Source organism: Hyla sarda, chromosome 1, assembly GCF_029499605.1.
Source record: "Hyla sarda isolate aHylSar1 chromosome 1, aHylSar1.hap1, whole genome shotgun sequence".
NCBI lineage: Eukaryota > Metazoa > Chordata > Amphibia > Anura > Hylidae > Hyla > Hyla sarda.
In genome coordinates this window covers 394,375,119-394,399,577 of record NC_079189.1, presented here as the reverse complement: position 1 = coordinate 394,399,577, position 24,459 = coordinate 394,375,119, and the positions used below count along the sequence as shown (strand labels likewise).

The 24,459-nt window shown below is 43.2% G+C and overlaps 1 protein-coding gene across 2 annotated transcripts; it reads left to right on the top strand.

Annotated features, from left to right (window-relative positions):
* The first annotated feature begins 1,653 nt into the window (after window positions 1-1,653).
* On the top strand, window positions 1,654-19,816 carry PCK2 (phosphoenolpyruvate carboxykinase 2, mitochondrial). Of its 2 annotated transcripts, none has more exons than XM_056526073.1 (10): window positions 1,654-1,932; window positions 11,289-11,543; window positions 11,750-11,934; window positions 12,113-12,316; window positions 12,401-12,588; window positions 12,717-12,879; window positions 17,372-17,590; window positions 17,671-17,808; window positions 18,800-18,895; window positions 19,061-19,816. In XM_056526073.1, exons 1-10 carry the CDS (start codon window positions 1,904-1,906, stop codon window positions 19,513-19,515), a joined length of 1,932 nt encoding a protein of 643 aa, XP_056382048.1. In that variant the 5' UTR covers window positions 1,654-1,903; the 3' UTR covers window positions 19,516-19,816. The 2 variants fall into 2 exon arrangements, with proteins under 2 accessions (XP_056382048.1, XP_056382056.1); XM_056526081.1 differs by lacking the exon at window positions 1,654-1,932 and adding an exon at window positions 6,683-6,789.
* Window positions 19,817-24,459: the final 4,643 nt, after the last annotated feature.

The window sequence follows — 24,459 nt, the reverse complement described above, 5'->3', positions numbered from 1 at the left end:
TTTCGCTGGTGAGAAAAAAACTCAGTGGAATCCTAGCCTTAAGGCTAGATTCAGACTACGGAATTTCCGCCTGCAATTTTGCTTTGAAATTGCAGGCGGAAATTCCGCTTTCTAAAATGTATAGTGTAGTGAATGATTTTCCGTTTACAAATTCACACTTCGGAATTTGTGAAGCGGAATTTGTGAACGGACAATTCGCTTGGACAATCCTCTTTCTTCAGGCAGAAATCTGCGCGGAACACACTGCAGTCTATTGGAGACTGCAGTGTCCGCGCGGTCCTAGCACCGACTGATTCAGCCGGCGCTGGCCGCACTCGGAATCTCCGGGCGGAAATTTTCTGCCTGGAGATTCCGTAGTCTGAACCTAGCCTAAGCCTACAGTACATCAGCCATTGCAAAATGACTGGAGTATAGCGGGAGAAAAATGATTGCATGCACCGTCTTTTTCTCCCACTATACTCCTGTAAGGCTAAGTTTCCACTTGTTTTTTTTTCTGGCAGTTTTTGGATATCTGCCACTGCAGTTTTTGACCCAAAGGCAGAAATTTATTCAAAAGGAATAGGACATATAAAGGAAGGACTTACACTTCTCCTCCCTTATGGATCCACTTCTGGCTCAATAACTGCCAGAAAAAAAGTGGAAACTTAGCCTAAAACAACTGATTATAATCAATGGGATCCAGCCATGCCTGTTGTGACCCGGCCCAATAACGGCTGTTAGGCTAGATTCAGACTACGGAATCTCCGGGCAGAAAATTTCCGCCAGGAGATTCCGAGTTCCGCCTGCGCCGACTGAATTAGTTGGTGCTAGGACCGCGCGGACACTGCAGTCTCCTATAGACTGCTATGTGTTCCGCTAGGATTTCCTCCTGAAGAAAGAGCAACCCCTTTCTTCAGGCGGAAATTTTCTAGCGGATTTTTCATCCGGATTTTCCGCTTCACAAATTCCGAAGTGTGAATTTGTGAACGGGAAACCATTCACTACACTATGCATTATAGTAAGCTGAACCTAGCCTTAAAGGCCAAAAAAAAAAAAAAGAGCCTAATGGACCCGTTATGGGCGGGTCACAACGCCAATGTGAAAGTAGCCTTTGTGCAGATGTCACATGTGGGGAAGAGTGACAACAACTCATCACAAATGTGGTGCATGTCAGGTAAGACAATTTTGTGCCGCAGTTGATATCAGAAATCTATCACACATATGTAAATCTGCCCAGTATTCCTATTTATTAGGAGTCCAGAAGATTGTTGGCAGTGGTCTATCTGGCCCTTGTTATCTTAGAATAGATATATTAATAGGACATGACAGGAGGAACTCTTCACTCCAGCAGCCAGGCCCAGCTAGCCGACCCCTTTAACCCTTCAGAACAGTCTGGGGAATGTCTATCCTTCAGGCCTATGATAGGATGGTGTGTGACTATGTGAAGGCATGTGCACATGTGGAGCAGACAACACATAAGAGCAAGGCAGTGTTACATCAGCTCGGGAGGGGGAGGAGGAAGTTTTGGGGCAGAAGGAGGTGACTGTCCGGGTCCTCTACATGTGTCAGGGGGAGGGTAAGGTGCAGGCCGGGGGAGGGTAAGGTGCAGGCCGGGGGGGGGCTCGGCACACAGCAGCCAATGGCCGGAGTACCGGCTATTCTAGGAAGTCCTGGGGGGGCGGGCAGACATGGTGACACGATGCCGCGGGTGCGTCCCGGGACATACAGGATGTAACACACGGAGCTACAAACAAGACCTTTGGTCCAATTTCACCACTCCAAACCGGTCTCCGCGTTGTCCTGCCCCCTGCTGGTGTCCCTACCCCCAGTCCCTCCCTGCTCGCTGTATCCCCGCACCTCCCCCTGCCCCTCATCCTGCAGGAGCTCCCTGAGTGGCCGCTGTCTTTCTCCTGCCGCTGCCAGCATGCCCTCTTTCTCCGTGCGTGTCCTGGGGTAAGTGAGCATGTCCTGGATCCATTGGTGAACATGTATGACATACTGCCATCAGAACTGCATCACTCTGGGAAGGTCAGACAGTGCCCATGGAGGTATCACACATAGGGCAGGTAGGTTAGGAAAGGTGACATTTGGTGCTATTGTATTACATGGTCACTTATATGATGGGCACATCATTAGCACAGGGTCACTTATATGATGAGCACATCATTAGCACAGGGTCACTTATATGATGGGCACATCATTAGCACAGGGTCACTTATATGATGGGCATATCATTGGTACATGGTCACCTATATGATGGGCAGATCATTAGCACAGGGTCACTTATATGATGGGCACATCATTAGCACAGGGTCACTTATATGATGGGCACATCATTAGCACAGGGTCACTTATATGATGGGCACATCATTAGCACAGGGTCACCTATATGATGGGCAGATCATTAGCACAGGGTCACGTATATGATGGGCACATCATTAGCACAGGGCCACATATATGATGGGCACATCATTAGCACAGGGCCACATATATGATGGGCACATCATTAGCACAGGGTCACGTATATGATGGGCACATCATTAGCACAGGGTCACGTATATGATGGGCACATCATTAGCACAGGGTCACGTATATGATGGGCACATCATTGGTACATGGTCACCTATATGATGGGCAGATCATTAGCACAGGGTCACTTATATGATGGGCACATCATTAGCACAGGGTCACTTATATGATGGGCACATCATTAGCACAGGGTCACTTATATGATGGGCATATCATTGGTACATGGTCACCTATATGATGGGCAGATCATTAGCACAGGGTCACTTATATGATGGGCACATCATTAGCACAGGGTCACTTATATGATGGGCACATCATTAGCACAGGGTCACTTATATGATGGGCACATCATTAGCACAGGGTCACTTATATGATGGGCATATCATTGGTACATGGTCACCTATATGATGGGCAGATCATTAGCACAGGGTCACTTATATGATGGGCACATCATTAGCACAGGGTCACTTATATGATGGGCAGATCATTAGCACAGGGTCACTTATATGATGGGCACATCATTAGCACAGGGTCACTTATATGATGGGCACATCATTAGCACAGGGTCACTTATATGATGGGCACATCATTAGCACAGGGTCACCTATATGATGGGCAGATCATTAGCACAGGGTCACGTATATGATGGGCACATCATTAGCACAGGGCCACATATATGATGGGCACATCATTAGCACAGGGCCACATATATGATGGGCACATCATTAGCACAGGGTCACGTATATGATGGGCACATCATTAGCACAGGGTCACGTATATGATGGGCACATCATTAGCACAGGGTCACGTATATGATGGGCACATCATTGGTACATGGTCACCTATATGATGGGCAGATCATTAGCACAGGGTCACTTATATGATGGGCACATCATTAGCACAGGGTCACTTATATGATGGGCAGATCATTAGCACAGGGTCACTTATATGATGGGCATATCATTAGCACAGGGTCACTTATATGATGAGCACATCATTAGCACAGGGTCACTTATATGATGGGCACATCATTAGCACAGGGTCACTTATATGATGAGCACATCATTAGCACAGGGTCACTTATATGATGGGCACATCATTAGCACAGGGCCACGTATATGATGGGCAGATCATTAGCACAGGGTCACTTATATGATGGGCACATCATTAGCACAGGGTCACTTATATGATGGGCACATCATTAGCACAGGGTCACTTATATGATGGGCATATCATTAGCACAGGGTCACTTATATGATGGGCATATCATTGGTACATGGTCACCTATATGATGGGCAGATCATTAGCACAGGGTCACTTATATGATGGGCACATCATTAGCACAGGGTCACGTATATGATGGGCATGTCATTAGCACAGGGTCACGTATATGATGGGCATGTCATTAGCACAGGGTCACTTATATGATGGGCACATCATTAGCACAGGGTCACTTATATGATGGGCACATCATTAGCACAGGGCCACGTATATGATGGGCACATCATTAGCACAGGGTCACGTATATGATGGGCATATCATTAGCACAGGGTCACTTATATGATGGGCACATCATTAGCACAGGGTCACTTATATGATGGGCACATCATTAGCACAGGGTCACGTATATGATGGGCATATCATTAGCACAGGGTCACTTATATGATGGGCACATCATTAGCACAGGGCCACGTATATGATGGGCACATTATTAGCACAGGGTCACGTATATGATGGGCATATCATTAGCACAGGGTCACTTATATGATGGGCACATCATTAGCACAGGGTCACTTATATGATGGGCACATCATTAGCACAGGGCCACGTATATGATGGGCACATCATTAGCACAGGGTCACGTATATGATGGGCACATCATTAGCACAGGGCCACATATATGACGGGCACATCATTAGCACAGGGTCACGTATATGATGGGCACATCATTAGCACAGGGTCACGTATATGATGGGCACATCATTAGCACAGGGTCACGTATATGATGGGCACATCATTAGCACAGGGTCACGTATATGATGGGCACATAATTGGTACATGGTCACCTATATGATGGGCAGATCATTAGCACAGGGTCACTTAAATGATGGGCACATCATTAGCACAGGGTCACTTATATGATGGGCATATTGGTACATGGTCACCTATATGATGGGCAGATCATTAGCACAGGGTCACTTATATGATGGGCACATCATTAGCACAGGGTCACTTATATGATGGGCACATCATTAGCACAGGTCACTAGTATATCATTAGGTAGGGTGACTAGTATATGATATATATGATCAGGACAAATTCTGTAATATATGATAAGTCTATGATTGGGGCAGGTTCAGTTGTTTATGATCAGTAAAGAACAAGACAGAGTCAGTCCATAATATATCAGGACAGGGTCGATAATATGATCAGGACTGACTCAGTAATATATGATGTGTATGATCAGTAATAGATGTGTATGATCAGTAATATATGAGGTGTATGATCAGTAATATATGAGGTGTATGATCAGTAATATATGATGTGTATGAACAGTAATAGATGTGTATGATCAGTAATATATGATGTGCATGATCAGTAATAGATGATGTGCATGATCAGTAATATACGATGTGTATGAACAGTAATAAATTATATGTATGATCAGTAATAGATGATGTGTGTATGATCAGTAATAGATGATGTGTGTGTGTGATCAGTAATAGATGATGTGTGTATGTTCAGTAATAGATGATGTGTGTGTGTGTGTGATCAGTAATAGATGATGTGTGTGTGATCAGTCATAGATGATGTGTGTGTGATCAGTCATAGATGATGTGTGTGTGATCAGTCATAGATGATGTGTGTGTGATCAGTCATAGATGATGTGTGTGTGATCAGTCATAGATGATGTGTGTGTGATCAGTCATAGATGATGTGTGTGTGATCAGTCATAGATGATGTGTGTGTGATCAGTCATAGATGATGTGTGTGTGATCAGTCATAGATGATGTGTGTGTGATCAGTCATAGATGATGTGTGTGTGATCAGTCATAGATGATGTGTGTGTGTGTGATCAGTCATAGATGATGTGTGTGTGTGTGATCAGTCATAGATGATGTGTGTGTGATCAGTCATAGATGGTGTGTGTGTGATCAGTCATAGATGATGTGTGTGTGTGATCAGTCATAGATGATGTGTGTGTGTGTGATCAGTCATAGATGATGTGTGTGTGTGATCAGTCATAGATGATGTGTGTGTGTGATCAGTCATAGATGATGTGTGTGTGATCAGTCATAGATGATGTGTGTGTGTGATCAGTCATAGATGATGTGTGTGTGTGATCAGTCATAGATGATGTGTGTGTGTGATCAGTCATAGATGGTGTGTGTGTGATCAGTCATAGATGATGTGTGTGTGATCAGTCATAGATGGTGTGTGTGTGATCAGTCATAGATGATGTGTGTGTGATCAGTCATAGATGATGTGTGTGTGATCAGTCATAGATGGTGTGTATGATCAGGACAGGATCAGTAATGTACTAACAGTTCATGATCAGGACATATTTAGTAACATTGGGCCACAGGTACTTTCACAGTAATATTGGGATACAAAATAACAGGTGTGGATAAACAGCACAGGGCTATGGAGTCTATACAGTACAGCACTGGATTTATAGATAATATTGCTCCCCACCCACTGCACACTGAGACACTACTTGAAGAAACTTTTGGAAAAACTTGCAGTCCATGTGGTGCAATAGCATCATCCATGTAACAGTAACATGCTGTAATAGGAAAGAATGCAAAGGCAGCTATCCAGGCTGCTCCAAAAGTCACGTCCCTCTGGAGGGTAGAAAGTGTCACTAATACATATGAGCCAGCTGATGATTTAGACATTGTCTCTGCTATACCTTTCATATTCTGTTATACATACCCAAAGTATACATCAGCAGTGCAGGTGTATATATAGGTATATGGGATGTAGAGTTCTCAGACTACTGATCACAATGGGGGAGATTTATCAAAACCTGTGCAGAGGAAGAGTGGTGCAGTTGCCCATAGCAACCAATCAGATTGCTTCTTTCATTTTCCACAGGCCTCTTTAGAGGCCTGTGGAAAATGAAAGAAGCAATCTGATTGGTTGCTATGGGCAACTGCACCACTCTTCCTCTGCACAGGTTTTGATAAATCTCCCCCAATAAGGTTATACAGCGATTGCCTTATAAAAAGCTGAGGCAGGGTTCACACACAGATCTAGTCTGCTGCACAGGTTTAAAAGGTGAAATCTTTTTCCTGTAAAAACTGCGTAGCCAATAACTACCTTAAAGTAAAAATAAAGTAAAGCACTTGTAGTTTTACTGAGTGGTAATTTGCCACGTGGCACACTAGCGATATGTGTGAACACCCCGATACAACAGAGCTGCCTTATTGTTTTCATAGGATTTAAAACCGGTATGAAAACCACACTGTTATTGTGCAAGTATACTGTGTGTTTGTTAAAGGGGAAGATTTATCAAAACCCGTCCAAAGGAAAAGTTGCTGAGTTGCCCATAGCAACCAATCAGATTGGTTCTTCCATTTTTCAGAGGCCTTTTCAAAAATGAAAGAAGTGATCTGATTGGTTGCTATGGTCAGATCCAGCAACTTGTCCTCTGGACAGGTTTTGATAAATCTCCCCCCCTAAGAGCATATTCACACAGTGGATTTTTCTAATGAAAAAATTTAAAGGGGTACTCCACCCCTAGACATCTTATCCCCTATCCAAAGGATAGAGGATAAGATGCCTGATCGCGGGGGTCCCGCCGCTGGGGACCCCCGTGATCTTGCACGCCGCACCCCATGAAAATCTTCCCCCGGAGTGTGTTTACTCCGGGTCTGATTACTGTCGATCATGGGGCCGGAGCATTGTGATGTCACGGCTCCGCCCCTGTGTGATGTCACACTCCACCCACTCAATGCAAGCCTATGGGAGGGGGTGTGACTTGCATTGCGGGGGCGGGGCGTGACGGCACACGGGGGCGGATCTTCCGTTCCCGTGGTCGGGAGCCAGAACCTCCAGTGCTGCCGGAAGCAGATACAGGTGGGTGCTGCATGCTATATTGCGGGGGTCCCCACCAGTGGGACCCCCGCGATCAGACATCTTATCCCCAATCCTTTGGATAGGGGATAAGTTGTCTGGGGGTGGAGTACCCCTTTAATGCTGAATATGCAGCAAGAATCCAAGGCATACTCTTGGATTTCTGCTGTGGAATTGATGTGTGTTTGGCCATCGATTATCCCAATTTAGTGAGCCATATCCACATCCAGACCACCAGATATAGTGTCCATGGGAGGAATGTCCATGGGGTCCAAAGAAATCCACATGAAAATCTCTGTGTGAATGCGCCATTGTACCAAAATCAGCTGCATTTAAAGCAAAGTGAATGAGATTTTGAGATCTGCTACATGTGGACATACCCCTAAGGCCACAGACACACACACTTGCACTAGGGGATTCAGCTTTAGGATTCACCATTAAAGGGGTTATCCAGGAAAAAAAATTTTTTTAGATATATCAACTGGCTCCAGAAAGTGAAACAGATTTGTAAATTACTTCTATTAAAAAAATCTTAATCCTTCCAAAAATTATCAGCTGCTGAAGTTGAGTTCTTTTCTGTCTGGCAACAGTGCTCTCTGCTGACATCTCTGCTTGTCTCGGGAACTGCACAGGGTAGAAGAGGTTTGCTATGGGGATTTGCTTCTACTCTAGACCGTTCCCGAGACACATGTAATCAGAGAGCACTTAGGGTGGGTTCACACCACGATTTTGTTGTACAGTTTCAGCATACGGTATAATCAAAAAAAATAAATAAATAAACGTATGCAACCGCACAGAAAACCGTGCCCATAGACTCCCCATTCAAAACCGTATGCACCATATTGTATATCGTTGTCTCCGTTTTTCAAACCACACGGTTTTTTACTTTTTTTTTTCTGGACAGAAAACCATGGCCTACCACAGTTTTTGTTCCGGGTGAAAAACGGTATTAAACTGTGTACGTTTTTTTTTTAAACATGGGAGTCAATGGGAACCGTACAGACCTATATGTGCGTACGGTTCCATCCAGTTTTTACCATACGGTTTTTGATTTTCCACATTTTTTTTCTTGGAATTTCAATCAAACAAGTGAAACTTTATTCATAATGGAGTGAAAAGTTCAAAACGTATACGTTTTTTTTCTTAAAAAAAACTGATGCAACCGGTCATCATTTTTCAAACCGTATACGGTTTTTAACAGTGTACAGATAAAAATTTGCACACACATTTTGATACAGTTTAGTCAGGTTTTGAAGAATCAATTTTTTTAATCAAAAACCTGATACAGGAACCGTATAGCAAAATCATGGTGTGAACCCACCCTTAGACAGAAAAGAACAACTCAACTTCAGCAGCTAAAAAGTACTGAAAGGATTTAGATTTTTTAATAGAAGTAATTTACAAATCTGTTTAACTTTCTGGAGCCAGTTGATATATGAAATGTTTTTTCCTGGATAACCCCTTTAAGATGCATGGACATATATGTACAGCAGTGGTCTTCAACCTGCGGACCTCCAGATGTTGCAAAACTACAACTCCCAGCATGCCCGGACAGCCGTTGGCTGTCCGGGCATGCTGGTAGTTGTAGTTTTGCAACATCTGGAGGTCCGCCGGTTGAAGACCACTTATGTACAGGATAAGAAAGTGCAATGACCTCCTAAGATCGTGTTAGGAAATACTCCGGTAGCACCCTGAACAGTCAGTACTGAATATTGACCTATTAGCATTATATTTTAAGACATAGATGAATAGAGGGATAGTAGGTAAATGCTGAATACATGTTTATCCTGTACTGCTGCATATCTTGTCCATGACCTTAGCACCTCATACGTGCTGTTTATCAAGTGCTGGGGTTAAAGGTTGCCAGGTATAGGAATGTTATTGCAGAGTCTAGGAAAACAAGAGGTATAGCAAATCCGACTTGGATGACTCAGGATTTTTTTTCCCATAACTAACCTGAAAGGTTAAACATTTGCATAGCCTGTAGTTGAATAGCACTTCCCAGTGGTAAAATTATTAGACTAGGTTTTAAGTCACCTAGTAGTTGTAGAGAACAACTTTTTCTTTTTGCAGTCTGTTATAAGCCCCCTTTGCCTCCACCACACACAATACTTAGAACAGGACAAAAATAGACTATTTGGATGAAGAATTCTATCATGTACAGACTTCAGGCTGGGTTCACACCACGTTTTGTACTTACGGTTCCCGTATACAGCTGGGGGGCGGGGAGGAATCGCGGCACTCGCACTCAGCCGTATTCTGGAACCGTATTTAATGCATGTCTATGACCTGACCGGAGTGAACCGCAGCCTCCGGTCGGCTGCGTTTTCGGCCGTATGCGGTTTCCCGACCGCCGGCAAAAACGTGGTCCACCGCGTTTTTACCTACGGTCGGAAAACTGCATACGGCCGAAAACGCAGCCGACCGGAGGCTGCGGTTCACTCCGGTCAGGTCATAGACATGCATTAAATACGGTTCCCGACTACGGCTGAGTGCGGGCGCCGCAATTCCCCCCCCTCCCCCCAGCCGTATACGGGAACCGTAAGTACAAAACGTGGTGTGAACCCAATTGTCCCCTTCAGTAACCTGACACTTTCCAGGTTTCACACACAAAGTAAAGATAAAAGGCATCTTCTCAGCCAAAATATCCCCTACTTATCACTCTTAGGGTGCGTTCACACGCTAGTAACTAGCAGCGGATTTTCCGCTGCGGGAAATCCGCTGCGAGTTACGCTACCATTCATTTGAATGGGTCCGCGGACAGTCCGCAAATCTGTCACTTTTGTGGACTGTCTGTGGACTCATTTAAATCAATGGTAGCCTAACTCGCAGCGGATTTCCCGCAGTGGAAAATCCGCTGCTAGTTACTAGCGTGTGAACGCTGCATTCACATCTCGTTTTTGCAATATTGGTCCCGTATCCCGTTTCTGTACAAAAAACGTATGTCTCCAAACCGGACCAAAACATATGCAACCGTACATGCATACGTATACGGTTTGAAAACGGATGTCCGTTTGCATACGTTTTAATACGTTTTCCTTGAAAAAAAAACGGATACGGTTTTATGTTTGTCAACATTTTAAATAAAGTTCTTTTTTTTTATTGATTTTCCCCCAAAAAGAACCCCCCCAAAACCCTTAAAATAAATAAATGAAAAAACGTATTGTGCAAGCCGGATGTAACCGTACGCACATACGGTTCAATACAGTTACCATAGAACTCCATTTTAAAATAACCGTACACGGGTTGTATCCGTTTTTTCACCGGGACACAAAACCATAGTAGACAATGGTTTTGTGTACGGGTAAAACCCGTATAAACCCATAAATGATGAAAAACGTACACAATCTGATGCTACGGTTGGCATACAGTTTACAATGAAATGTCTATATATACGGTTCGATACGTTTTTTTCAATGAAACCGGATATGGGAACCATATTGCCAAAACGAGATGTGAATGCAGCCTTAGTGACAAAAAACAGCCAACTGCTATTGATAAAAGGCCTTAATTCCACACAAAAATATATATACTGGCAGTAAAGTTGTAATATTTATTCATTCATATATAATTTTCAATTTCCCCTCCAGAGATGGGCAGACATTGATGGGTTCTGGGGTATGCAAGGTTATAGTTTTGTTACATGTGTATTTGATATGTGGAAATGGTTGTAAGAAATGTCCTTCTCAATCTTTGCACAGGCCATGCTCCCGGGCTGTTAGAGCATGGGTGCAGTCACAGCAGGTAAGCAGCCGACAGGCGCATGCTCTTCGGGTCCTGAGTGGGCAAATAGAGCGACTTCCCCCTGCTGTCCGAGAATTCGTAATAAGAGGAGCAGAATTGTGTGAACCCCAAAACATCCATATATGTGATGGAACTACTGAGGAAAACGACACCATCCTGACTGTGTTACAACAAGAGGGTATGATAAAGAAACTGCACAAGTACCAAAACTGGTGAGTTAGATGTTGTGCAAACAATGCGTATCATTCCCTATGGTCTTCCCATTATTGCTCTCACCCTTACTCTAACAATGAGTCTAGTCTTCAGTTTTGCTTTACTGTGCCGTCTGCATGCATGTTATTGTTTATTGCTTATTTTCCATCTTTACGTTCCCTGGACATTTCTTCTTATTCTTTCTTTTGTCTTACCTATCCTCCAGCTGGTTGGCAAGAACTGACCCAAAGGATGTTGCTCGGGTTGAGAGCAAGACAGTCATAATTACTACGGACAAGCGGGATACTGTTCCAATTCCTGCAGACGGAGCAAAGGGACAGCTGGGTAACTGGATGTCCCCCGGAGACTTTGAAAGAGCTAAGAATGACAGGTTCCCTGGTTGTATGAAAGGTTGGTAAAATGCTGTGAACCTTACATTTTTTTCTGATTTTAGTTTATTTCCCTGTCCGTAATCTCCTTCCAGTGTTTCAAGGATTATTTTACCTTACCAAGTTCATGGAGTTTGTGTGAAAATGATTTACTTTAAAAATGGAACATGGTTTGACTTGCTTCTCATTTTTTTTTCTAGGTCGTACAATGTATGTATTACCATTCAGCATGGGCCCAGTTGGCTCCCCTCTGTCAAAATATGGGGTTCAGCTCACAGATTCCCCATATGTAGTTGCCAGCATGCGTATCATGACACGTATGGGGACACCAGTTTTGGACGCACTGGGAGATGGTGACTTCGTGAAATGTCTGCACTCTGTGGGGCAACCACTTCCCCTGAAGGGTAGGAATGGTCTCACTGTATTTATTTCATATTGCCTTTTTACAGATACAGTAACTAACCAGATCCTTCTATATTTCTGTACAGCACCCCTGGTGAACTCTTGGCCTTGTAACCCTGAAAAGACACTCATTGCCCATGTTCCTGATAACCGTGAGATTGTCTCTTTTGGCAGTGGATATGGAGGAAATTCTCTCTTGGGAAAAAAATGCTTTGCTCTGCGCATAGCCTCCAGAATTGCCAAGGATGAGGGCTGGTTGGCTGAGCATATGCTGGTGAGAGAGATACTTTTGGCCACCTATAGACTCTCTCTTGCACTAGACCCTCTTTCTTCTGTTTCCTGAGCCATCTTTATTCTACCTTTTGTACATTGTCCTGTTATGGGGTTTCTTTCCCATATTAGATTTTGGGTATCACAAACCCAGCTGGACGTAAGAGATACGTTGCTGCTGCCTTCCCGAGTGCCTGTGGAAAAACAAACCTTGCAATGATGCGGCCAGCTTTGCCGGGCTGGAAAGTACAATGTGTGGGAGATGACATTGCCTGGATGAAATTTGATAGTGAAGGTTTGTAACACATTATTTATAAATGAAGTAACGTAGTGGCAGCAGTGAAGGCTGCAGGTTTTCCTAATAACTTTGTAGTAAGTAACCTCTAACCTCTAATAAATTTACATCAGATGGTTTGAGTGATGTTAAAAGCCTGAAATATATGTTGGTGCTGTATATAAATAAATAATTATGTTCTTATTGACAGCATAAGGCGTTCCCACATGCAGGTAAACGCGTACGACCATAACCACGCCTTTATGCATTAACCCTTTCCCTTTATGGGTACTTTCTTACAGCGGGTATGTTCCCACAATAGGACATACCCATACGTCCTGCATATTTCCTGCGCTGCCAGACACAGCGCAGTAGTTAGGCAGCGGGACCCAGTTGTCAATCATTGCTGGGACCCCGCCGCATATTTGCAGGGGTCAGTATTTTCCACCGCACTTATAGGATTCCCAGGAGAAAGGGGCTCTCCTGTCCCCAATTGGTGCCCACTTGATGTGATTGCAAGGTCCCAAGGTTGCCATGGCAGCAAGAAGTCCAATAATGCCAAGTACAGAAGCCTATAAGTCCAGCCATAGGCTGGGGCTCACAGGCAAACTGTCAGTAAGTTACTGACAGTTATACTATGCTGCAGTACAGATGTACTGCATTATAGTATAGCAGGTAAAAAGGATATAAAAAATTGTTTTTTAATGAAGTGTAATAAATGAAGTGTAGTAAAGCCCTATTATCACAGAAAAAAACATCCTATACATAATAGGTTTCGCCATGTTCGTAATGACTTGTACTATAAAACAATATTGTCATTTATCCAGCATGGTGAATGCGGTAAAAAGAAAAACAGTGCAACAGGGTTTAAGTCCTGCAGGAATGCGTGGGAACGGAGTTCCTGCACTTTTTCAACAGCAGGAACACCAATCCCATTAGCAGGACCAGCCCATGAGTGGAAATCTTGGGTGAGTTCCCACACTTTTTTTTTTCCAGGACTTGACCCCTGCTGTGCAAGAATTGTTAGGTACCGTATATACTCGAGTATAAGCCGAGTTTTTCAGCACGATTTTTCGTGCTGAAAACACCCCCCTCGGCTTATACTCGAGTGAACTCCCCCACCCGCAGTGGTCTTCAACCTGCGGACTTCCAGAGGTTTCCGGGCTTGCTGGGAGTTGTAGTTTTGAAACCTCCGGAGGTCCGCAGGTTGAAGACCACTGCGGCCTTCAACATCATCCAGCCCCCTCTCACCCCCTTTAGTTCTGAATACTCACCTCCGCTCGGCGCTGGTCCGGTCCTGCAGGACTGTCCGGAGAGGAGGTGGTCCGGTGAGGAGGTGGTCCGGGCTGCTATCTTCACCGGGGAGGCCTCTTCTAAGCGCTTCGGGCCTGGCCTCAGAATAGTTACGTTGCCGTGACAACGACGCAGAGGTGCGTTCATTGCCAACGTACTTCTGCGTCATTGTCAAGGCAACGCCTCTATTCCGGGCCGGAAGCGCGGAGAAGAGGCGCCCCCGGTGAAGATAGCAGCCCGGACCACCTCCTCACCGGACCACCTCCTCTCCGGACAGCCCTGCAGGACCGGACCAGCACCGAGCGGAGGTGAGTACTGTACAGAACTAAAGGGGGGCGAGAGGGGGCTGGATGATGTTGAAGGCCGCAGTGGTCTTCAACCTGCGGACCTCCGGAGGTTTCAAAACTACAACTCCCAGCAAGCCCGGACAGCCGATGGCTGCCCGGGCTTGCTGGGAGTTGTAGTTTTGAAACCTCTGGAGGTCCGCAGGTTGAAGACCACTGAGGGCGAATGATGAGAAGAGGATGATGAAGGGGGGTGGGGATGATGAAGGGGGGATGTGGGATGATTACAAGGGGATGATGAAGGGGGGATGTGTGGGATGATAAGGGGATGATGAAGGGGGGGATGTGTGGGATGATGACAAGGGGATGATGAAGGGGGGGATGTGTGGGATGATAAGGGGATGATGAAGGGGGGATGTGTGGGATGATGACAGGCGGGGATGATGATGAGGATGTTAATGACGGGTCTGGATGATGACAGGGGGGGATGAGGTATTTCCCACCCTAGGCTTATACTCGAGTCAATAACTTTTCCTGGAATTTTGGGTTGAAATTAGGGGTCTCGGCTTATACTCGGGTCGGCTTATACTCGAGTATATACGGTAATATGTATTGCAAAAACGGTCTCATAGAAATGAAGACCTCACAAAATGCGGTTGGACGAAAAATATAAAGTTGTGGATGTCTGAACATGTCAACACAAAAAAGGAAATAGGATTTTGTTTTAAAAAGAAAAAAAAAACATAAAATAAAAAGCTACATAAATTGGGTATCGCCATAATCTTAACAACCAACAGATAATGTAATTATTACAAAAATAAATAAATAAGAAACGGCAGAAATCTTTTTGGAGTATTCCACAAAAACCACTGCATCTATTAGATTTACCACTAAGACTGGAATTCCACTTTTTTTTTTTTTTTTTTTTTATGGGGGGGGGGGGGGATTCTGCCGCATGGCGATTTTTATTTATTTATTTTTTTTAATTAAATTTTTTTTTTTTCTGGCAAAAAACGCTGTGGCCATATGTTAGCTGTAAATCAATGAAAAAAATGCTAAATTCTTTTTCCACTTTGCGTTTTTCAGTTTGGCGTTTTTTTTTTTTTTGTTTTGGCGTTTTTTTCACACTTTTTCAGCTCCTTAGCGATTTTGCTAAATCTCAGCATGTTGAGCCTATGGCGTTTTTTTTCCCCCTGAAATCGTGGCGTTTTTCTCCCATAGAAGTCTATGGAAGTAAAAAAAAGAACTTTGGCGTTTTTGCAGGCGTTTTTTTATTATATTTTTGAACTTTAGCAATCCAAAAAAGTGATGGAGATACCTTTTTTAATAAATAAAAGGGTACCATTAAAAAAAAAAAAATACAGTAGTGATGGAAAAAATTGTATTTAACGAAATGTATCTTTTTTATAACAACATTTTTATTAATTTTTAAACAGGGATCAATTTATGGGTACGGGCAGGGAACTAAAAATGTAGCCGACAATAATAAAAATGTAGTGTGTGTAATGTTTTTCACCTTTTAATTCTTTATTTCTTAATTTTTTTAGGTAGTACTACTACTCCCAGCATGGAACACACTGTTCCATGATCGGAGTAGTAGTACCTGTACTAATTTACAGATCGCCCCAGGTCTGTTGTGATCCTTTTGTATAATTTATAGTTGCGGCTGGCCACTCTTCTATGGTCCCCTGCACTGCTGTATATATACACCTATTCATATTTCTCGCAGAGAGCTCTGATTGGCCAGATGGTTCCAGCCAATCACAACTCTCTGTGGGAAATATGAATAGGTGTATATACGTCAGTGCAGGGAACCATAGAAGAGCGGCCGCCCGCATCTATGAGTGACATCCACTGTGATCTTTCCTTAACTGCAGGTACTACTGCTCCCAACATGGAGCACAATCTGCTTCATGCTGGGAGCTTTAGTACCTGCTCTTAATTGAGAGATCGCAACAGGTGTTAGAAGTTACATTCAATGCGATCTGTCCTGACACCAGATGTGTGTCCTATCTATTGCAGAGATGCAGAGCGGCTTTCTTCTGCGCTTTACATCTCTGCATTATACTCCAGCCAGTGATATGAATAGAATATCACTCATTCATATTTCCCTCTAAGAGCTGTGATTGGCTGCAACCATCCAGCCAATCCCCACTCTGGGCGCAAAATGTGAATGAGTGATGTTCTTTTCATATCACTGGCTGGCCCGGAGTATAGGGCAGAGACGCGAGCGCTGTATAGAGCCTCTCCGCATCTCTGCTATATTATGGACGATCGCATCGTGTGTCAGGAGTGATACCCAGGGTGATATGTCTTTTAGTACAGGTACTACTACTCCCATCATAGAACAGTCTGTTCCATGCTGGGAGTAGTACTACTACCTAAAAATGTAAAAAAATAGAGAGAGAAAAAGCAAAACACACACGCTTTATTAAAAATTAATAAAAATGTTGATATAAAAAATGTAAATGTTGTTAAATACATTTCTTCTGATCCCTACTGCATCCTTTTATTAATTTTTTTTTAATTTTTTTTTTGTTTTGGTACCCAAAAATTTTTGAAAAAGGGGCCAAAAATGCAATTTCCACTCAAATGCAAAAATGCCAGAAAAAACATCAGACGCAGGAAATTGCACTGGCGTTTTTTTCTGGAATCCTAGCCTAATATAAAGTAAAATATGTCAGGAAAAAGTCTCATCTAATTACTTTTGATCAGTAAAATCATTCCACAGATATTACCACTTAAATAGACATGTGTCAGATTATCAAATTATAAAAGACAGATACAATTTTTCTTAAATTCACTCATGGTTTTAGCTTCAAAATTGCATCACAATTCCTGATCTAAATATGAATGTGTAAGAGCATCCATATATACCAACATCTGTTATTAATCTCTCCCCTCTAATACTTTAAATCTTAATTTTTTCCTTCTAGGACGTCTTCGGGCTATTAACCCAGAAAATGGCTTTTTTGGTGTTGCTCCTGGAACCTCTGTAAAAACAAATCCCAATGCACTACTTACAGCGGAAAGGAACACCATCTTCACCAATGTGGCAGAGACTAGTGATGGGGGTGTATACTGGGAAGGATTAGATCAGGAGCTTCCACCTGGCGTGACTGTCACATCCTGGCTAGGAAAACCTTGGCAGAAAGGTGAGATGAATCTATTTCTTCTATTCATGCACTCATTCTTGACTTGTATAGTTTTGTTTAAAACAAGTTTTTCTCTACAGGAGATAAAGATCCCTGTGCACACCCAAATTCACGTTTCTGTGCCCCTGCTGCTCAGTGCCCTATTATGGATGAGGCTTGGGAGTCACCAGAGGGTGTACCCATAGATGCTATTATCTTTGGTGGTAGAAGGCCTGAGGGTAAGGCATATTTCATATTCGTTTAACTTAACTTTCTGTATGTGTTTATCAACTAGATCATGATCCCTTAAATATTGGGGTAAAGCATATAAATGTGCATATTTGCTGAAGTTCCTTGTATATCAATCATATGTCTGATATGACAATGGTAACACTTGAAACACAAACCCCTTTTTTTTTTTTTTTAAGTCAGTGAGAGAACACGCTGGGGACCTTACATTGAACATAGCATACACATTAGACGTGTTGACTAAACCCACCAATTTCAGCAGAACAAGCCAACCATTCATCTGATAAGGATCACACATTTAATATTAACAGTGTTCTCCTTTTGTTTTCAGTCAGATAACCCAACACCAGAGCTCTCTGGCGGTGGCTTACCCCCTTTCTTTTCTCTGCGAACACATGCATGTTTAGCCAAGCAAGCATGTTTAGGGGATAATCTTGAAAGATAGCTGTCCTCTGAGCAAGCATTTGGTGCACAGCTATCTTATATGTATATATATATATATATATATATATATATATATATATATATATATATATATATGTATATATACTTATGCAGCATTAGGAAAATAGAGCTGATTTCGTAAAAAAAAAAAAAAAAACTGCACCACATTTCTCTGCAGGTTGGGTGTGGTTTTGCAGCTTAATTTCATTAAAGTGAATGGAGCCAAGTTGTAATACCACCCACAACCTGCGGACAAGGACAGTGCCTTTTTTTTTTCTTTTTTTTTTTTAAGAGATTAGCTCTGTATTTCTATTCCTGGAGAACCCCTTTTAAAGATCTACTGGTTGCCACTCTGAGGTCCACCAGTAGATCCCAGCCACAATTGCTCCATGTTTTACACTGCAAGTTACTTTTGTAGAGTGGGGTACCTTTCACCATTCTTAGGAAAAGTGTATAACTGCTACAGTCAAATAAACATATCTCCTGTACAGATTTCATTGTTTAGATTCATTGTAATAATGTATTTTTTTTTTCTAGGTGTACCTCTGGTCTACGAGAGCTTCAACTGGAACCATGGGGTGTTTGTTGGAGCTGCCATGAGGTCTGAGGCTACTGCAGCTGCAGAACACAAAGGTAAGTGCAGAACACAAACATCATGCCATAATGGAACTATCTTCTAATTTCTTCAAATGCTATATTTTCTTATTGTATTTTGTTTATTATACTTATTTACTTAATAAATAATAATTTTAATGTGTGTTGTGTCACTTTATAATTTTTTACCTATGTATCCCTTAGGCAAAGTTATCATGCATGATCCTTTTGCAATGAGACCATTCTTTGGCTATAATTTCGGCCATTACCTGTCTCACTGGCTGAGCCTGCAAAACAGGCCTGGACTACGTCTTCCCAAAATCTTCCATGTCAACTGGTTCCGAAAAGATGACAAAGGACAATTCTTATGGCCAGGCTTTGGGGAGAATTCCAGGGTACTAGATTGGATCTTCCGCAGAGTTGAAGGAGAGCAGAGTGCTCAACATACACCTATTGGCTATCTTCCTGCTGAAGGGGCATTAAATCTAGAAGGGCTAGGTGGAGTAGACACAAACCAGCTGTTTTCCCTCCCAAAAGGATTTTGGGAAAAAGAAGTGCAAGAAGTAGAAAATTACCTAACAGAGCAAGTGACTGATGACTTGCCTCCACAAATTCTGCAGGAGCTTAAAGGTCTGGAGAGCAGGGTAAAACAGATGTGAAGAGATACAACAAGAGGACTGAAAAGCCAAAAAAGGGTGAGGTACTCTCCTCAAAATCTATGGTAAATAAGTGCCTTCTATCAATTCAAGAAACCTGGCCTCATGTGGAGCATATGTAGAGCAAGACTTGAGCAAAGAGTGAAAATATGCAAATTATTAAGTCAAAACTTTCAGGAAAGATGTGTTATTGTCCAGTGCATTCTAATCTGCCAAGTCCCATTGGAAATGACCTCAGGAATTCTTTATATTTGTTTTTAGCCTGTCCATTATTTTTTAATGCAACTAAAGTTGTTTTTTTTTTCTCTTTGTTGTCCTTTATTTATACACCCTCCTCACCTAAAGGTTCTATATGTGTCATTATGGTCTGTTGTACCTGCCAGCTGGTTATTGGTCCAAAGTTTGTATTCATTCATTCACATTTTTTATTTACAAACAATGGTCAATACACCTTTCAGGTACATTATAACCAACTGGTTAATATTATGTTCAGTAAGTCCTCCTTGTGTCACCAAAGAAGCTCTGACTTATCAAGGCATAGACTTCACTAGACTTCTAAGTGTGCAGTGATATCAGGCACCAAGACATTAGCAACAGATCCATATCAGCTGTGCTCTCTCCCTTGAAGTTGTGACAAGCAAAAGGCTCCATCCTTCCTCCCCTCCTGTATGCTGAGGACCAGACCATTAATGTGAAAAGGGTTAGCTTGTATTACTGCTCATAAGATTTTAACCCCTTAAGGACTGAGCCCTTTTTCACCTTAAGGACTCAGCCCTTTTTTGCAATTCTGACCACTGTCACTTTATGCATTAATAACTCTGGGATGCTTTTAACGATTATTCTGATTCCGAGATAGTTTTTTCGTGACATACTCTACTTTAACACAGTCATAAATTTTCATCGTTACTTGCATCCTTTTTTGGTGAAAAAAACCCAAATTTCATGAAAATTTAGAAAATTTTGCATTTTTCTAACTTTGGAACTCTCTGCTTGTAAGGAAAATGGATATTCTAAATAAATTTTATATATTGATTCACATATACAACATGTCTACTTTATATTTGCATCATAAAGTTGACATGTGTTTACTTTTGGAAGACATCAGAGGGCTTAAAAGTTCAGCAGCAATTTTCCACAAAATTTTCAAAATTGGAATTTTTCAGGGACCAGTTCAGTTTTGAAGTGGATTTGAGGGGTCTTCTTATTAGAAATACCCCATAAATGACCCCATTATAAAAACTGCACCCCCAAAGTATTTAAAATGACATTCAGTAAGTGTGTTAACCCTTTAGGTGTTTCACAGGAATAGCAGCAAGGTAAAGGAGAAAATTCAAAATCATCTTTTTTTACACTCGCATGTTCTTGTAGACCCAGGGGCATGTCACATTTAGGAAGCCCCTATGGTGCCAGAACTGTAAAAAAAAAAAAAAAAAAAAAAAGCATGGCATACTATTTTGGAAACTGCACCCCTCAAGGAACGTAACAAGGGGTCCGCTGAGCCTTAAGACCCCACAGGTGTTTGACGACTTTTCGTTAAAGTCAGATGTGTAAAAAAATAAATAAATAAAAATTTCCACTAAAATGCTTGTTTTCCCCCCCAAATTTAACATTTTTACAAGGGGTAATAGGAGAAAATGCACCCCAAAATCTGTAACCCCATCTCTTCTGAGTATGGAAATACCCCATGTGTGGACATCAAGTGCTCTGCTGGCGCACTACAATACTCAGAAGAAGGAAGGAGTCACATTTGGCTTATGGAAAGCAAATTTTGCTGAAATGGTTTTTGGGGGGAATGTCGCATTTAGGAAGCCTCTATGGTGCCGGAACAGCAAAAAAAAAAACACATGGCATACTATTTTGGAAAATACACCCCTCAAGGAACGTAATAAGGGGTACAGTGAGCCTTAACACCCCACAGGTGCTTGACAAATTTCTGCCAAAATTGGACGTGAAAATGAAAAATTAGATTTTTTTCACAAAAATGCTTGTGTTACCCCAAATTTTTCATTTTCACAAGGGGTAATTAGAAGAAATGGGAATTCAAATTTTGGGAGGCTTTTTCTCCGAGTATGGAAATACCCCATATGTGGATGTAAAGTGCTCTGTGGGCGAACTACAATGCTCAGAAGAGAAGGAGCGCCATTGAGCTTTTGGTGAGAGAATTTGGTTGGAATAGAAGTGGGAGGCCATGTGTGTTTACAAAGCCCCCTGTGGTGCCAGAACAGTGGACCCCCCCATATGTGACCCCATTTTGGAAACTACACCCCTCACAGAATTTAATAAGGGGTGCAGTGAACATTTACACCCCACTGGCGTTTGACAGATCTTTGGAACAGTGGGTTGAATGAAAATATAATTTTTCATTTTCACGGACCACTGTTCCAAAAATCTGTCCGACACCAGTGGGGCATAAATGCTCACTGTACCCCTTATTACATTACGCGAGGGGTGTAGTTACCAAAATGGGGTCACATGTGGGGGGGGGGGAGTCATTGTTCTGGCACTATGGGGGCTTTGTAAACACACATGGCCTTCAATTTCAGACGCCTTCTCTTGTCAAAAGCCCTATGGCGCTCCTTCTCTTCTGAGCATTGTAGTTCACCCGCAGAGCACTTTACATCCACATATGGGGTATCTTCTTACTCAGAAAAAATGGGGTTACAAATTTTGTGTGGCTTTTTTCCTATTCTCTCTTGTGAAAATGAAAAATGTAGGGTAACACCAGCATTTTTTGCATTTTCACATCCAACTTTAACGAAAATTTGTCAAACACCTGTGGGGTGTTAAGGCTCACTATACACCTTGTTACATTCTGTGAGGGGTATAGTTTCCACAATGGGGTCACATGTGGATATTTATTTAGCGTTTATGTCATAACCGCTGTAAAATCAGCCACCCCTGGGCAAATCACCAATTTAGACCTCAAATGTACATGTCACGCTCTCACTTCTAAGCCATGTTGTGCGCCCGCAGAGCACTTTACACCCACATATGGGGTAGTTCTGTACTCAGGAGAAATTGCGTTACAAATTTTAGGGGTCTTTTTTTTTTCCTTTTACCGCTTGTGAAAATTAAAAGTATGGGGCAACACCAGCATGTTAGTGTAAAAAGTTTTTTGTTTTTTTTTACACTAACATGCTGGTGTAGACCCCAACTTTACCTTTTCATTAGGTGTAAAAGGAGAAAAAGCCCCCCAAAATTTGTAACACAATTTCTCCCGAGTACGGCCATACCCCCTAAACTGTTTCCATGAAATACGACAGGGCTCCGAAGCGAGAGAGCGCCATGCGCATTTGAGGCCTAAATTGGGGATTTGAATCCGCCACAAAAATACCCTATGGCAGTGTTTCCCAAACTGGGTGTTTCCAGCTGTTGCAAAACTCCCAGCATGCCTTGACAGTCAGTGGCTGTCCGTTAATACTGTGAGTAGTTGTTTCACAACAGCTGGAGGCTCCTTTTTGGATTCTTTTTTCTTTATTGGGGGGGGTGTGGCTGTGTAGGGGTATGTAGTGTTTTACTTTTATTTTGTGTAGAGTAGTGTACTGTTTTTAGGGTACAGTCACACGGGCGGAGGTTTACAGTGAGTTTCTCGCTGGGAGTTTGAGCTGCAGCGCAAAATTTGCCGCATCTCAAACTTGCAGCAGAACTCGCTGTAAACCCGCCCGTGTGAATGTACCCTGTACATTCACATGGGGGGGGGGGGGCAAACCTCCAGCTGTTGCAAAACTACAACTCCCAGCATGCACTGACAGACCATACATGCTGGGAGTTGTAGTTATGCAACAGCTGGAGGCACATTGGTTGCGAAACACTGAGAGTTTGTTACTTAACTCAGTGTTTCGCAACCAGTGTGCCTCCAGCTGTTGCAAAACTACAACTCCCAGCATGTATAGTGCATGCTGGGAGTTGTATTTTTGCAACAGCTGGAGGCACATTGGGTTGCAAAACACTGAGTTAGGTGACAGACTCGGTTTCACAACCAATATGTCTCCAGCTGTTGCAAAACTGCAACAATCAGCATGCATTGACAGACATGGTGAAAGATTTGTAGTTATGCAACAGCTGGAGGCACATTGCTACAACTCCCAGCATACACTTTGGTAGTCTGTGCATGTTGGGAGTTTTAGTTATGCAACAGCTGAATGCACACTTTTTCATAGAAAAAATGTGCCTCCAGCTGTTGCATAACTACAACCCCCAGCATGCACAGACTACCAAAGGGCAGGCTGGGAGTTGTAGTTGGGACTCCTGCTGTTGCAAAACTACAACTCCCAGCATGCCCTTTGCCTTTGCATGCCGAGAGTTGTGGCTAAGCAACAGCAGGAGGTGAACAGGCCTCACCTCCAGCTGTATCCTGCTGCCTCCATCGATCCTGCTGCTCCTGTCGCCGCCACCGATCCTGAGGGGACTCCCGTCGGACCAGGGACAAGTAGGAGACCACCGCTGGCCCCGATCACTGCCGTCATCGCTGTCCCGATCACCGCCCAGCAGGGTTTTGATTGGTCAGTCGTTCCACTCCTGCTGGGTAAGAGTGAATGGGACTGTCTCGGGCAGCCCCATTCACCCTTTTTTTCCGGGTCACCAGAGACCGGATTGACCCGGAATAGCCGCAAATTGCCGGTCTGAATTGACCGTCGATTTGCGGCAATCGTCGATATAGGAGGACCTCAAGACCCTCCTGGCCGATATGCCGGGATGCCTGCTGAACTATATCAGCAGGTTTCATGGTCCGATCCCTGCCCGGCGAGCGGCAGGGGCCGGAAGAATGCAGGGCGTATCCATACGCCCTGAGTCCTTAAAGGGGTACTCCGACCCTAGACATCTTATCCCCTATCCAAAGGATAGGGGATAAGATGTCAGATCGCCGCGGTCCCGCTGCTGGGGACCCCCGGGATCGCCACTGCGGCACGGCGCTATCATTACTGCGCAGAGTGAGTTCGCTCTGCA

Coding starts and splice junctions, on each gene's coding strand:
- PCK2 (XM_056526073.1), top strand. CDS start 1,904: ATGCCCTCTTTCTCCGTGCGTGTCCTGGG. Junction 12,317..12,400: donor GCAACCACTTCCCCTGAAGG/GTAGGAATGGTC, acceptor ATTTCTGTACAG/CACCCCTGGTGAACTCTTGG. Junction 12,880..17,371: donor GATGAAATTTGATAGTGAAG/GTTTGTAACACA, acceptor TTTTCCTTCTAG/GACGTCTTCGGGCTATTAAC.